Genomic DNA, 14,891 nt, shown 5'->3' with positions numbered 1-14,891 from the left:
TCCCTTCTTAGTGTGCGTTCTCCTAACGTACCCTAACTGTGTACCAAATTTCAACTTTCAACTCCTAACCGTTTGGGCTCGTATCCATAATGTATATAGAAGTTTTAATCCTGTCTCTCTCCCCCCGGGGGGGAATTTCGAAAAATCCCTTCTTAGTGTGCGTTTTCGTGACGTACCCTATCTGTGTACCAAATTTCAACTTTCAACTCCTAACCGTTTGGGCTCTGCGCTTATTATTATTATTATTATCATTAACCCGTCTCGATTATATATTAGATGCGAATCTTAAGAATTCTTTAATATTCAAGTAAACTATTAAAATTAAACTATATCAAATTTTATAAGTAATGTGACGTCATTCACTACAATAATTATGCAACGAGATTTTTGGTAATTGTTAACGAATCAACAATTCAAATTTTATTGTTCTTTGTTTGAATCAAGATGTCATTGTCCTCTTGCAACTTCGAAGAAAAACACTGAAATTTTTCATAGTTTTGGAAGAAATAACATAAGGACGAGAAATTGCAAAATGATGGATGGAAGAGGAAAAAACAAACACACTATTTATTATAAGAAACAAACATTCAACAAGAATAAGGGATTTTTAATTGTTTATTCGTATATATGTAATATAAATATATATATAAAGTATTATCATCAAATATAAATATAATTGTTAATTATATTAGAATTAATTAAATAGAATTAGAAATAGAAATTGGAATTAATTAGAATTAAATATAAAAATTTTATATATATGATTATACAGTACTGTATATTATATTACATATATGTGGTGTGGCTAGAAAGTAACGAGACTGATTGCCTGCATGCAACAGTCGCATGTAGGCTGAAGTGAGCGGGTGGCTAAACAACCTTGAACAAGTTAGAACAAGTGCAGCAAGTCCCAACTTGCTAACGCTATTAGACAAGTCCACTCGCAGCAAGATTGCTGTAAGTGCCTGCTGCGAGTGGACTTGTTGTCAGCGCGCTTTGGAAATATGGCCAGCTTGAAACAGAAGCAATGTATCAACCCTGAAGTTTTTGGCAAAATTGAAAAAACTGCCATTGAATCTTTGCACCTGCTACATGAAGCATACAGAGATGCACATCTTTCTCATGCACGTGTGTTTGAATGGCACAGGAGATTTTCTGAGGACCGAGAGGATGTGAAAGACGATGAACTTTCTGAACGGCCCAGGATATCAAAAACTGAGGAAAGCATGCAAAAAATGAAACAAATTGTGAACCAATACTACTACAAAGAAGTTCTGGAATCTTTTCAGGAAAGGGCCAGAAGAAAGCAATGACACTTGTTGCAAAATGTTTCATCCTCCTTCAGGACAATGCACTAGCCCATTCCACTCTGTCAGTGAAACAATTTTTGGCCAAGAAGGGAGTCACACTACTTCAACGCCCACCGTACTTGTCAGATCTAGCTGTGTATGACTTTTACCTTTTCCTTAAAGTCAAGTCTGCTCTGAAGGGACACCATTTTGATTTGTTTTCTGCTGTCAAGAAAAAACGACGGAGCTGGGTCTTACAGATGATGACCTGCAGCACTGTCAAGATCAAGCACTGTCAAGTGGAAGTTGCAAATGCAGTGCTGTGTTGAAGCAGAAGGATCATACATTGAAGGGGAACACAACTAGAATATACTACTCAAGATTTAAAGTTCAAGCTTCAGTCTCGTTATTTTCTAGCTACACCTAATATATTTAAACGATTTCATACTACAGATAAGTTATTTCATTGATATATATATTATGCATATTAATAATTAAATAAAATACACTTATAGTCGTAATGTTAGCAATAAATTAAACTGTTAACCTATTATTTACAGCTATAATCATAAGGGCTTATCACGTCGAATAAGCTGCCATAATAGACACAACTACTTTGCCGACTGCACTCAGTGCTGTCAGGTGCAGTGGCCCTCCTCGTGGGCGGAGAGCCACCAATAGGCATAGCCGTATTCGACCACAGCCGACAGCGGCGTTCATTGATGCTGGCCAGCCATCTTTTTATATACAGTACTGTACATCAGCTCATGCATCACATGCTAGGTGCCTTTCAACTCGTGCACTAGCATGTGAGTACCATTCTGTGTGCTACAAAATAATGATAATTTTCTAGTATATATTTTCAATTATGTATTTTAATATACAATATATTTTTTATTATTTTATTTGTTGCTATTTTTATTTTGAATTGACAAATCTGGATTGAAAATGCCCTTTACTTAATAGAAATATTTGACTTAAAAATTTTGTGTTTTGTCATCAATTTTAGGTTACTGAATTAATGGAATATCAACGAATATCCAGTTCTATTCCCAGATTGTTATTCTGTCGAGCAATCAGGGTCAGTTTTTGGAGAACAAAAAACTACCACAAAATGGGTGTCGCCTTGACGTGGCTTTGTGGCTTAATGTGTGAAAATTTTATCAAAGTTTTAAAGATAATATTTTCCACAAACTAAGTACACCCGACAGAAATTTCATAAGTATTTTAATACAGCTTTTATGAAGTAGAGTTTTGTCACTTTCTTAAAAAAAAACACAGAAACACACAGCATTACATGTGTCGACTGTATCACTTCATTTAGGTAGAAATAGAAAGAAGCTAAACAAAATATACTGTACTAATTGAAGAAAGAAATTGGGAATATAATGATGTGACCTAGAAAAAGTTTGCCATTCATGAGGAATTCTTGATCTTTGAGACAATGTTTAGGAGGTTCTGATGCTATTTCATTTTCTGTTTCACTTATAAGTAGAAATAAGAAACAGTTAAAAAGAAAAGCAACGCTTAAATGTTGGAAGTGGTAGCATTTTAATAACAGGTTTGCTCTTTATCTGACAAATTCAGATAATTGAGTGTTTATATTTGATCCATTCAGACTCAAGTCCAAAATTATATTTTTTAAATTATTTAAATATACAGAGAAGGTGAAAAAGTGGCATGCATTTGTGTGATACAGATATTTTGTGTTTATTATTATTATTATTATTATTTTGTATTCATTTATTTATTTTGTATTTTGTTTTAATTTATGCATAAAAAACTATGCATAAATTTCAGTAATTTAAAAATTACATAAACAAAGAATGTGTTAATGTCAGTTATGATATTATTTAACTATAATATTTCCTAAAATCCATCACTGTATACAAAAAATACATATTGATGGATTTCATTTCATTCCTAATGTTTTCTGTCAGGTTTCAATTCTTGTTTGTTTCTCTTTGATAAGTTCTAATAGGAATTAGTAACATAGATAAAAATATTGATATGTAGCTTTTTATCATACCTCACAGTTTCTACCTTAGAATATTTTGTGGGGAAAATTTGTGATAATGCTGAAATCACTGCAATTTTCCATCTTTAAGTTTCTGGCTTAGGGAAGTTTGCCTCTTGTAGATATATATAATTTCATTATTTCATTTTGTTACTTAACTTTAAATGTATTAAAAAAAATCAAAAATACATTTTTCAAATTATAATGAAGGCAAAGAATTTTAAAAGTCATAGAATTATAGACTACATCACAAAAATTTAACACTTTATTTTACATATACAGTATATAATATAATCTTTACATTATATACAATAAAATCCTTTTTAATCCAACTATGGATAAAAATTTATAATTTAATAATGAATAACACTTTCTGTAACATAAATGACTCCATTTAAATATCTTTTTAAACAACTATATTATAAAAATACTTTGATTTTAATACTACAATGTTATTAAATTTGGTCTTTACAATTCTTATCATTTCATTTTAAATACATATATATAAAAACAAAGTATAGGGTGGTCACAAAGACTTGTTACCCCCTATTAAATTTTAAACTAACCAAAATTCGTTTTGTTTGTAAGTAATTATGCATAAGTATGTGTGATATAAGAAATTATACCAAAGAACAGTAGTATTAGCATAGCAAGACTACCCTCTGTTTTGAACATGATAGTATGTTAATCTTCCATCATTTATATGAAACCCCTACCATTGTTGGTCTGTCATATATTTTCTATTAAAAACAATGTTTTCAATACATTTCATTACTGTTCATTATATCAGATATAAAACTTAAGGAAGTGATTTTAAGACATTGTGACCACTCTGTATATAAAACAAATAAAAGTATAATTTTATAAGTTATCAATACTAAACTTAACACTTTTCAATTTTTATTATTGTTAGTCTTTTAGGTTAATCAGCAGTTCCCAAACTACTGACATCTGTAGACCCCTTTAAAAGTAAAAAAATGTTTACAAACCCTTATGTACACTTATTTGCATGAATCTATGTGTCTGCAAGTTACTTTCATTAGCCATAATTGTGAGTGAGAACCAGTGTGTTCTCACTCACAGAGATAATTTTACAGCAGAAGAATTTGAAGTTTTGCCAACCTTTGCAGATTAGAACCAAATTTTCATGCAAAAACTTATCTCTACTCTTCTACTGCTCATAAAATGATAAAACTCTGTGTTAATAGAAAGAAAATTGTCCAAACAATAGATTAAAGTAAAAAACATGAAGATAGAACTTGCTGGTGTTCACCTCACAGTATATGCAAATTATCTAAGTACAGTATATAGAATTAAGTATAAACATGAATTAGTGGTGGGAATTAAATATGCTTTGCATGGAAAGCTATTTTTATACATACTTATTGTATTGTTAGTAAGTGTCACTCTGTAAGGAAACTTGTCACTCTCTAAAAATATTGTATATATTACTAGGTACTTTCTGTATATTTTGAAGACCTTCTGGAACTGGTCTGCAGACCCTAGTTTGGGAAATGTTGGGCTAAATCATTGCTGATGTAAACACTTACAAACTTTTGAAAGTATAATGATATTGCACATAATAAAATATTAAATAACATTTTCAGCTTTTAGCTAATATTAAATATAAAAATAATAATAAAATTTGACTAACTGGCTAAACATATACATTTTCTTCTATAATTTAAATACTTCAGAATAGTTTTAATAAACAAAAATATGATCACAAATTTTAGATCAGATTTTTCTCTCATTGGAAACATATTTAAATACATTATGTTAAAATTCCAAGTTAAAATGAGAGAAATCATTCCAATACATCTCATAAATTGGTCTGATTATCAATTATCATTCACTACCAATGAACACTAAAACTAATAAAACTACTAAATTCACTATATTTATAGCTAGCTGCTTCACATCATTATTTTATGTAGCAGATACTATTATTGAGAATTATGTGAATATGAAAATAAAAGGAAAGATAAAAAGTCAGAAATAATAGGTGTATCTATTGTGATAAACAGCTAAGTAAGAAAAATACTTGCTTAGCTGCTTACCACTTGTAAGTACAGGCATATCTCACTAATATGTTGGGTTAGGTTCTAGATCACTGCCACAAAGCAAATTACAGCCTGTTTTCACTTTCCAATACATATAAAACCTAAGAACATATTTACATAATCATTTATTAAGTGTGCATAATGCTACATCTAAAAAATGATACAAAAGTAAAAATGATAAATAAAAAAAATCCTGAAAATCCCTTTAAGAGTAGAGTCAGCACTAAAAATAAATATAATTGTAAGCACCTTAAAGCAAGGTATGCCTATACCTGATGCCAATAAGTACTTTTTGTTATCTGTTACAAATGATTGCTAATTATTTTTGAAAAACTGTTTTTAAAATTATAACTGTATTTACAACAATAGTTAAAACTGAAATTTGTTAGCAACAAATAATAATTGCCTAATTAAAAAAAAACTTTCAATGTTTTTTTGTAATGACACTTTTGTAATGATAATGCTATTTTCATTGTATGATCACATTCATTATTATGTAAAAACAATATCAAGATAAAAGTCTTTATTTTCATTCTACAAATGAAGGAATTTAAGAAATTTATATATCTAGAACATTAAATCTTGAAACTGTTTTAATAAAAGTATCCAAATAAGAAATTCCCGTAAGAAAAACTTATCTTGGTGATGACACATTTTTATTAAATTCAGAAAAATGTCAACTTTTCAGTTTAGGAACTTGGTTATTATTATAGCTATTTGGATGGATCCACAGAAGGTTATTTCAAATATTGTATACATAAAAGAAAAGATATGGATTCATGAGAGATTATTGAAAATATCTATTACAATCACATTATACAAACATTGCGTATCTATTATGTTTAAAATGTTACTGACAACAGATAAATAACTGCAAATTGAAATTAAGTTTCCATAATAAAAAAGTGAATTAAAATTTGCAGATGCTGATAGAAACTGTGTTTGTTCTTCTGTAACATCATTTTTATATTCAGAAAGTTTGTTAAACATCCTTGAAGAAATCCAATATAAGTTTCATTTCTTTTGTTGTTTGCAAGGATCCATGTGTGCCTGAATTTTCATTCTTATTCATAATGTTGTTCTCAGAACAATGACTAATCCTGCCTAAACACACTGGTTCCTGTCCAATCACTGAAGTTAAGTGGCACAGACCCTTGCTAGTACTCTGACTACAGATAACAGGGATGACTGTGTTATTCACCCCCATCTAGAGTGTGATAGCTCTGACTGATTGCAAGTCTGGTAAAAGAGACAGGGTTAGTGTGAAGGGCAATCTGACCCTAAAATGACTGCCTAATTTAACTATTCTCTGTATAAATTATTCCAAATAAATTTTCTTCATAGTTTTACATTCACATGATATTTACTAGCACAAAGCATAGTCATCTTATGAAAATTTGCCTATGAATAAACATAAATTTTGCATTTTGATTTTACTTCTCTATTTATCTATCACATAAACAAGTTTATGCATTAGAAATACAAGTATGTATTATAACATCAGATATTGTATCTAAGTTATATCTTCTTTATAAATATGAATTATTTCTCCACTTTTAAGGAAATATGTATGTTTTATTACATTTACATTTATTTGTTTTGATTGATCAAGTTAATGTATTCAAGCTCACATAAATACATAGATAAATCAATTTTGTAACTAAATACCTGAAAAATTTATTTAAATATAAGGATACCTACAGAGTTTTGTCTCAGTGGGCAAAACAAAATATTTAGATCAACTAGTCATCATGCAGATTATAGTTATTTCAGTGTAACAACTTTTAAAGTAAATTTACTTTTACAAAATACATTTGCTTTATAAAATTCATAATTGAGAAAACAAACAACAGTGCAAGTTTTAGGAGAGGCAATTACTCTTCCTGGACTCTTTTATGGAGATTGCTTTCATATAATCTGTTAGATAACTTATTTATCTCTTACTTTGCATTTTGTAAATATGCAATGCATTATATTTGTAACTACATATCCTGTTAAATAATATGTAATTAATATTTTTCATTGTCAATTAAAATTCACGTTAAAAGTGCTATGCAAAACTAGGAATGTACTTGAATTAAACCAGAATTAAAATGTACAGAAAATAGAAGCTTAGTGATTCAATATCGATTATGAGATGTGGAAAAAAGAAGATTCATAATATCTTTATTATTTCTTGTTTTTAACAAGAAATAATAAAGATATTATGAATCTTCTTTTTAAGAAATAAGAAATTATTCCTTAATAAATTAATAAGAAATAAGAAAGCCATATCAATAAGAATGGAATTCAAGAGTATATAGTTTATTGTAGAACATATAAATAAGAATGAAAATTCAATAAGAATCTCTGTTAACAATAAATAGATAAAGGTTAAAATATCTGATATTGGATATAATTCAAGACTGTTTCAACATATACTTTGATTGCAAAAAAAAAAATGATGTTACTAATTGAAGAATAAAAAGTGAAATTTTAGACTTTAAGGATTATATATACAAATTGAATCAAAATTTATCTTTTATCAACATGATATATTCTCTTCTTGTTAATAAACTTTTAATTTTTTATCTTGTTTCCTGTACATTAGTTCTATAAAATATATATTTAAAATTCAAAATGTTATTAAAGCTTATTGTAACAAGACTTTTTTATAATTTTATATAGCAATGTTTATTTTTATTAGATTATATCAATTGATAAAAATAATTTATTTTAATAAATAAAACTTTCAATAAAATATATTAATTATTAAGTACAAAGTTATTTTGATATTGGAAAATATTATAGAATTTAATTTTGTGCATAGTTTTGTTCATCTGACTAGTTTACATATATATAGTGATCAAATAAAAATGTTTATTTGTGAAGAGTAGACTTGGCAATGCAAGCAAAGAATTTCAAATGTTATCCTTTGAGTCTGTAATATATACAATAAATGTTCAAGATTTATGTGTTTCTCATGATATATAGCAGCCATGCTGCTATACATTGCAACAAAATGTATTACAAGCATGGCTGCTTCATGGCATCACGAAATTTATTTAATTCAAGTAAACTTTTCATTTGATCATCTGATATATATTTGATAAATACAACATTGTCTTCAATATTCTTCTTTTTAATTTTAGAAATTAATCTAAATTTATTTTAAAAATAATAATTTGTACTTTTAATTTTTAACATTATTTATGTAAAAAAATAATAAATCTCAATATTTTGAGCAATATGTATTATAATACTATCATCAAAAAGGTAAATCTCTAGCTAATAGTTAACACTTTGAGTGCCCAGGCAATTATTTTATATTCCTTCCAAATATTAATCCTTATTTTAAGGTGAGGAATAATTATTCTTATTANTAATATAGATGAATTAAAAATAAATTTTACTTTTATATGTCAATATTTATATTTTAAACAAGAAACTTAAACTTAATTTCAAATAAATAAATTTTTGTTCAATTTTTTATCATATACTGTATATACCAAAGTAATCAAATAATTGAAGTGTGAATTGTTAACATGTTTTAACTTAAATTTGATAGAAACCAGTATACTGCATATGACATATCTACCATTTTGACAATGAATTCAACTTGAAATGGCAATATGCTTAATACATTCTGAAGATAGAAGCATATTAAATTCAGTCCAAGCAGTTTTGTTGTTATATAACGCTTAACTTACCTAGGTTTTCTATAGATAAATTTGTTAATTATAGTCAATCATGGAAAATGATCAACAAATCCAAAAATTTAAGTAAAAATATATTTTCAATCGAAAACTCAATAGAGATTTACCAAGAATACATATTTTTGCATTGTTCGAGTGACCACTTTATTTATTTACTAAATCGACCTAGAAGAAACCCCAATTATAGGTGTGTTTATAACATACAAAGGAATATAACTTAATAAAAATTAGAATATTAAACATCACTCTTCTATCTGTTAAAGAAAAATATAAAACATAAATATTGAAAAATGTAAAACACAATTTTTACATTAGTCTTAATGTTCAATATTTATTATAAACGTGTAATATTTTTGGTTTATAACAAGGCTGTGGAGTCGGATTCGGAGTCGTGGAGTTGAGACACCAAGAAACTTGTTACTTTTTTAAAACNTATATACAAGATGTCCCATAAGTCAGGAATTATAGAAATTATGTTGACCTTTGTTTATTCTTTTACAGATAAAGCATGGCATTGAGTGAGGAGGAATAAATTCAAGTTTTTTGGCTGTAGGAACCCATATTCAGAAAGCAGTTGTTAATGAGTTATCAGTCTGCATCCAAACTGTTGTGTTTGATTGATGGGAGGTCTGGATGCATTCCATCAAAATGACTTCATTTCATTCTTTTTTACTCACATATCATGCTTTACCTGTAAAAGGATAAACAAAGATCAACATAACACCTACAGTTCCATACTTATATAAAATGAATCTACAGGTGACCTATATCAGCAACATAATTGCAAAATGTTCTTAGATTTTCTACTTTTCATATTTGTTGTTTTTAAATATTATTTTCTTATAACTTTTATTTCCTGTAATTTCTTATCTTTAAATTTTTTGTTAAATAGTGCTTTTATTTATGGGAGAATTTCTTACTTTCCTTGCACCATTATCAATATTCATCAAGATAAGAAAACAAATATTAAACTTAGAATGAATATATACATTAAAATGCATGAATTATCAGGAATGTGCCTAGTAATATTTACAAACATACTGTATATACTTATTCTTATATCAATGTATAGCATTTTTATATTGATTTAGTTTTCCTATATACAATACAGTTAGTAAATTTAACATGTAAATGGCAGTTTGTTTTATATTGTTTGTATAATTTGCACAAATTACAATTTTGTATCAATTTCACCTTTATCCAATGATGCTGATGAACTTGTATAGCTGGAAGTTTCATGTGGAAGGTTGTCTTTATCAGTTTTTTCTAATAATCTTGGAGCTGATACTGCTATTGCTGCAGCACCAATTGGAGCTGTTAGAAGAATTGAAAGTACTGCAATAGTCAGTACCTATAAAAACATTCGATTAACTTTAAAATAGAAACTCATATGATACATATTATACAATGTGATGCATACTTGTATCCCTAACTTTTCTTCTGTTTTATCGCTGCCTAACTTTCGAGCTAAATCTAATGCAAATGGACCTATAGCTGCCTGCAAAGAATCATTTTGTCATTTTATTTTATTTTTTTAATTCAGTTGTTCCCAGCTTATGTTCCACAGAACCCCTGATTTCTGCCAATAAAATTTGGGGTTACAAATAAAATTAGTTCTTGAGTTTTAATTAATAGTTTAAATCAGGCATGGCCAACATACGGCCCGCGGGCTGGATCCGGCCCATGTAATGAATTTATGTGGCCCGCGATCAATCTTTCAACATTAGCTACTCAAGTCCGAATAGCTCGATGAAGAATTCTGACGCCTAAAAAAAAAGTCAACTTGTGTGTTTAGAGTTAACCCTCCATTACAAATCTTGTAAGTACAGTGTAGATGTTGATAAAGCATGATAATGTGAAAAATATATATGTAATCTCTATCTACAATTTAGTCTCTATGGGGTGACACCACAATGAGATCTTGCACTACCTCAAAATCTTCCTAGGGAGGCCTCTGGTTCGGCCTGTGAAAAAAATTTTCTTTCCAATTCGGCCCGGGGGCAAAAACTGTTGGCCACCCCTGGTTTAAATAGTTTTTCAATATATATTTAAAAGAGTTTCAAAAATTATTAATATTCCTTAGAGATAGGGGACTTAGGAACAGCTTACATTTGTGAAATATAAAACTGCATTGAGTCTAATGGTAGGAAAATCAAGTCATGTATTTGATTCTTTCCTGTGTATTTGATTATTAAGCTACAATTTGGAAAAATTGCAGACTTATAAATTTCCACTGTCATCCGTCTGTCTGTCCTTCCTTAATCTCAAGAACAGAATTAGATAGATGGACTAGATATGGAAAACTTAGGGGCAGGAGGCCCAGATTAACTATATAAAAACTTCCAGTACAAACTAGAAGTCATGTTATTTCAATTCAAAAATTTTCCTCTGAATGGAGTTAGATGGATGACCAACATGACTCTATTGCTAAGAGGAAAAGTGTGATGTATAAGGACAAAACACTACTAAAAACATTGAGAACAGTGTGATGAAAAATTGCAGCCCAGTATTGTGACAATGTCATAATAAATAACTGCTCATTTTCAAATTTTTGAATTGAAATAACATGACTTCCAGTTTGTACTGGAAGTTTGTATATAGTTAATCTGGGTCACCTGCCCCTGAGCTTTCCATATCTGGTCTCAACTCTCATCTATCTAACTCCATTCTGAAGATTAAGAAAGGAAAGACAAAGAAACAGACAACAATGGGAATTTATAAGTCTACAATTTTTTCAAATTGCAGCCCAACTAAAGTATCATTCCTGTTGGAGAAATTGTTGCTTAGAAGTTAGCAATATTCAAATACTTGAGTGTTCAATTAGCAATTCACAAAAAATCAAATGTGTTGATTCTTCCATTGGTTGAGCTCCCACCATATCTGCTGACAAATCATCTGCAAAAGTTAATCCTTTGTATTAATTATTAGTTTGAATTAATATTATTTGCTTTTCCATTATTAATCTTTTTTCTTTTTGCATGTTAAATAAATCAGACAAAATGATCAATTTCAAAACATTTTGTTAAGGTGAAAAGGGTTCTGTGATTAAATTAAGTTGGGAACTACTGTTTTAATTTATAACTTTTCAAACTTAAATATTTAAAATAAAATTTAAATAATTCAATAAAAGTATGGAAAAAGTAATATTGTATATAGCAGTGACAAAGAATTCATAATATTATTTGTATGTAATTTAAATTTACAGTTTAATAAAAATTGAATTGTATAATGTTGAAATATATATTTTTTATATCATACAGGATTCACATATAGTAAACTTCCACTTTTACAACCAAATTGGTTCCTGGAAAATTTTTCTTAAGTGATATACAGGTATCCCTTGATTAGAGTGATTAGTTAATCCCTCGAAGCAACCATGTATATCAAAATTGCTTTAATCAAATACTATACATCGGTACCTCAAACAAATTTTCAGTTAATAATGAATATTTTTGTTTTAATTTTGTCATCTGTATGAAAAGTTTTCTATGATAAAAATCACATTTGTCATGTCCACTATGAGTATTTTTTACTGTTTATATAGCATTATATCCTTTGTAAAACTTAAAAACATATATAATGTGCCTGATATGCATTTTATTTGCAGCCAATTCAATTTGACTTTACATTAAAAAACATTTGAAGTAAAGTTTTATAATTAACTTCTAAACAAAGAATGAAATAACACATTAGCAGTAATGTGTTAAATTTTGCAACTATCATGATTAAACTATAATATAAATAACACCTTTAACCATCCAGCAATAAAAATGTTTAATATGACAAAAATGTTTCAACCATTTTTTTAATGGCCATCTTCAGTTGAACCAATTTTAAAAAAGAGCATTAAAATGGAATGTATGAAATACAAATTAAACAGAATCCAAAATGCACATGCGCAGTTCACCTGATTTGCATCTTCGGATTATCTATAAATAACTTACAAATAACATAAAAATAAAGCCACCAACGGGGAAATATATGTTGATTACATCATATTAATCTGCATTATTGTAAAAAGATTTCCAGGCATAAGATAACCCTTCCGCATCTCTATGATTAATGCATCCCTTGCTTATGTGAGCCTTGTGTATCTTTATCTTTTCAAGATTCTTCACTGCTTGTTTGGAATTCATGGCTCTAATAATTTAGGCTTGATCCCAATATACCTTGACCTCCTGCTGTTTGGCAAATGCTGCAAGCACTGTGCTATCCATGTTCTTACTCACAGAGTATTTGTGTTCGTTGAGTCTTTGCTTTAACTGCCGCATAGTTGCACCAACGTAAACAAGGTCAGAGTTGAAACACTGATCTTTTATAGGTATAGAATATACTCTTGGTAAATTATTTCGCTTTTCCTTTCTCTTATCGTTTCTTAACATTCTATAGATCGTTGTATTACACCAATATACTATTCATAGATTATTACTATTAGCAACTCTCTTAATCATTTTGTTTAAAAAGAGGAAAATAATTAAGTACTACTCTTCTTTCCTGAATCATTTTGGGAGAATCCCAATTCTGATTCTGAAACTTCGTAATAAGCTCATCCACCTCTCTTCTCCGGTAACCCTGCTTCATTGCTGTCTTCCTAATGTAATCCAACTCTTTATAAGTATCATATACACTCGTGCAATGAGTATATGCCCAAAATGCTGCATATTTAATATGCCTAGGATCGATAGAATTCCTTGGAATAATAATGGGTTGATAAATTGGTTTGCGATAAATGTCTGTCCAGATTTCTCCTTCTTTGCACATGATAGATAGATTGAGGAAGTTAATATTACCACCACTCCCTTGCTCTAAATCCAATGTCAAACCATATGGGTTATTGTTGACTGTGTTTAGAAAACATTGCACGTTGTTATCATTTCTCCACAGAATGAAAATATCATCTATGTATCTGCAGTATAATATTATGTCATTTTGAAAAATGGGCAGGATATTGCTTTCCAGCTGATGCAAGACTAATTCACATAAGACAGCAGACATTGGGTTACCCATTAGCACCCCTCTTCCTTGTAGATATGTCTTTTCTTCAAAATTGAAAAATGATGTATAACATACTAAGTCAACCAGCTCTAAAATGTGCTTGTGGTATTTCCTTGCATTTTTGATGTTAGTAAAAAGGAAATCTCTTAATGCACAAAAACATGGCAGTAACCTTATTGAAGGGTATAAAGCCTTATAATCCATTACAGTCATATATTCTTTATCTTTAAGAGAAATGCTTCTCAGCTTCTCTACCAGTTGTATCGAGCTTTTAATGGAATAGGGGGATTCTTGTATCTTAGAACTTATAAACTTGACTAGGTGTTTTTCAATGCAGAAAGTAGGTGAATTGCATTTTTCAATAACCAGGCCTTGTTTTATTTATTTATTGATTAAACTATATATCTATATCAGAAATCATCCTCAGCACAAAAATAGCAAATTCACCAACATCTTATTTGCTGAGAAAAACATATCTATATTAAGTAAAGACAGCTGTTAGAGCCGCACTAATTTTTCATGTTAATCAAATCTCACATTAAACAAGGGATACCTGTATTGCAAATCAAAGCACCACTTTCCTCATAGACCGGGGATTTCCAATCCTTTAAAGAAAAATTTTTTTTCCATTAACCCCTTCAATATTATATACTAAATATATTATATATAAATATATATGCCATAGTCTCTTGCATAATTTTTAAAAACACTTCTTATATTTGCAAAGCTGTATTAACCTCCTCAAACTTTGATTGACCCATAAGGGGTCAATAACAACCCTTTGGGAAACCCTTTCAAAGAAAAAAACTGAAGTTTTATTCCCATGAAAAAA

At 29.0% G+C, this 14,891-nt stretch overlaps 1 protein-coding gene across 1 annotated transcript; it reads right to left on the bottom strand.

The window, feature by feature from the left end:
* Nucleotides 1–13,076: 13,076 nt before the first annotated feature.
* LOC111633073 lies at nucleotides 13,077–14,891 on the bottom strand. The gene is made up of 2 exons (XM_023377606.1): nucleotides 14,613–14,891; nucleotides 13,077–14,535 (listed from the first exon to the last, which is right to left on the bottom strand). The coding sequence occupies exon 2, from the start codon at nucleotides 14,270–14,272 to the stop codon at nucleotides 13,508–13,510; it is 765 nt and encodes a 254-aa protein (XP_023233374.1). The 5' UTR covers nucleotides 14,273–14,535; nucleotides 14,613–14,891; the 3' UTR covers nucleotides 13,077–13,507.

Source organism: Centruroides sculpturatus, unplaced genomic scaffold (assembly GCF_000671375.1).
Source record: "Centruroides sculpturatus isolate CEXI.00-Female unplaced genomic scaffold, Cexi_2.0 scaffold110, whole genome shotgun sequence".
Classification (NCBI taxonomy): domain Eukaryota; kingdom Metazoa; phylum Arthropoda; class Arachnida; order Scorpiones; family Buthidae; genus Centruroides; species Centruroides sculpturatus.
This window is presented reverse-complemented; position numbering and strand designations above follow the sequence as displayed.

Coding starts and splice junctions, on each gene's coding strand:
- LOC111633073 (XM_023377606.1), bottom strand. CDS start 14,272: ATGACTGTAATGGATTATAAGGCTTTATACCCTTCAATAAGGTTACTG.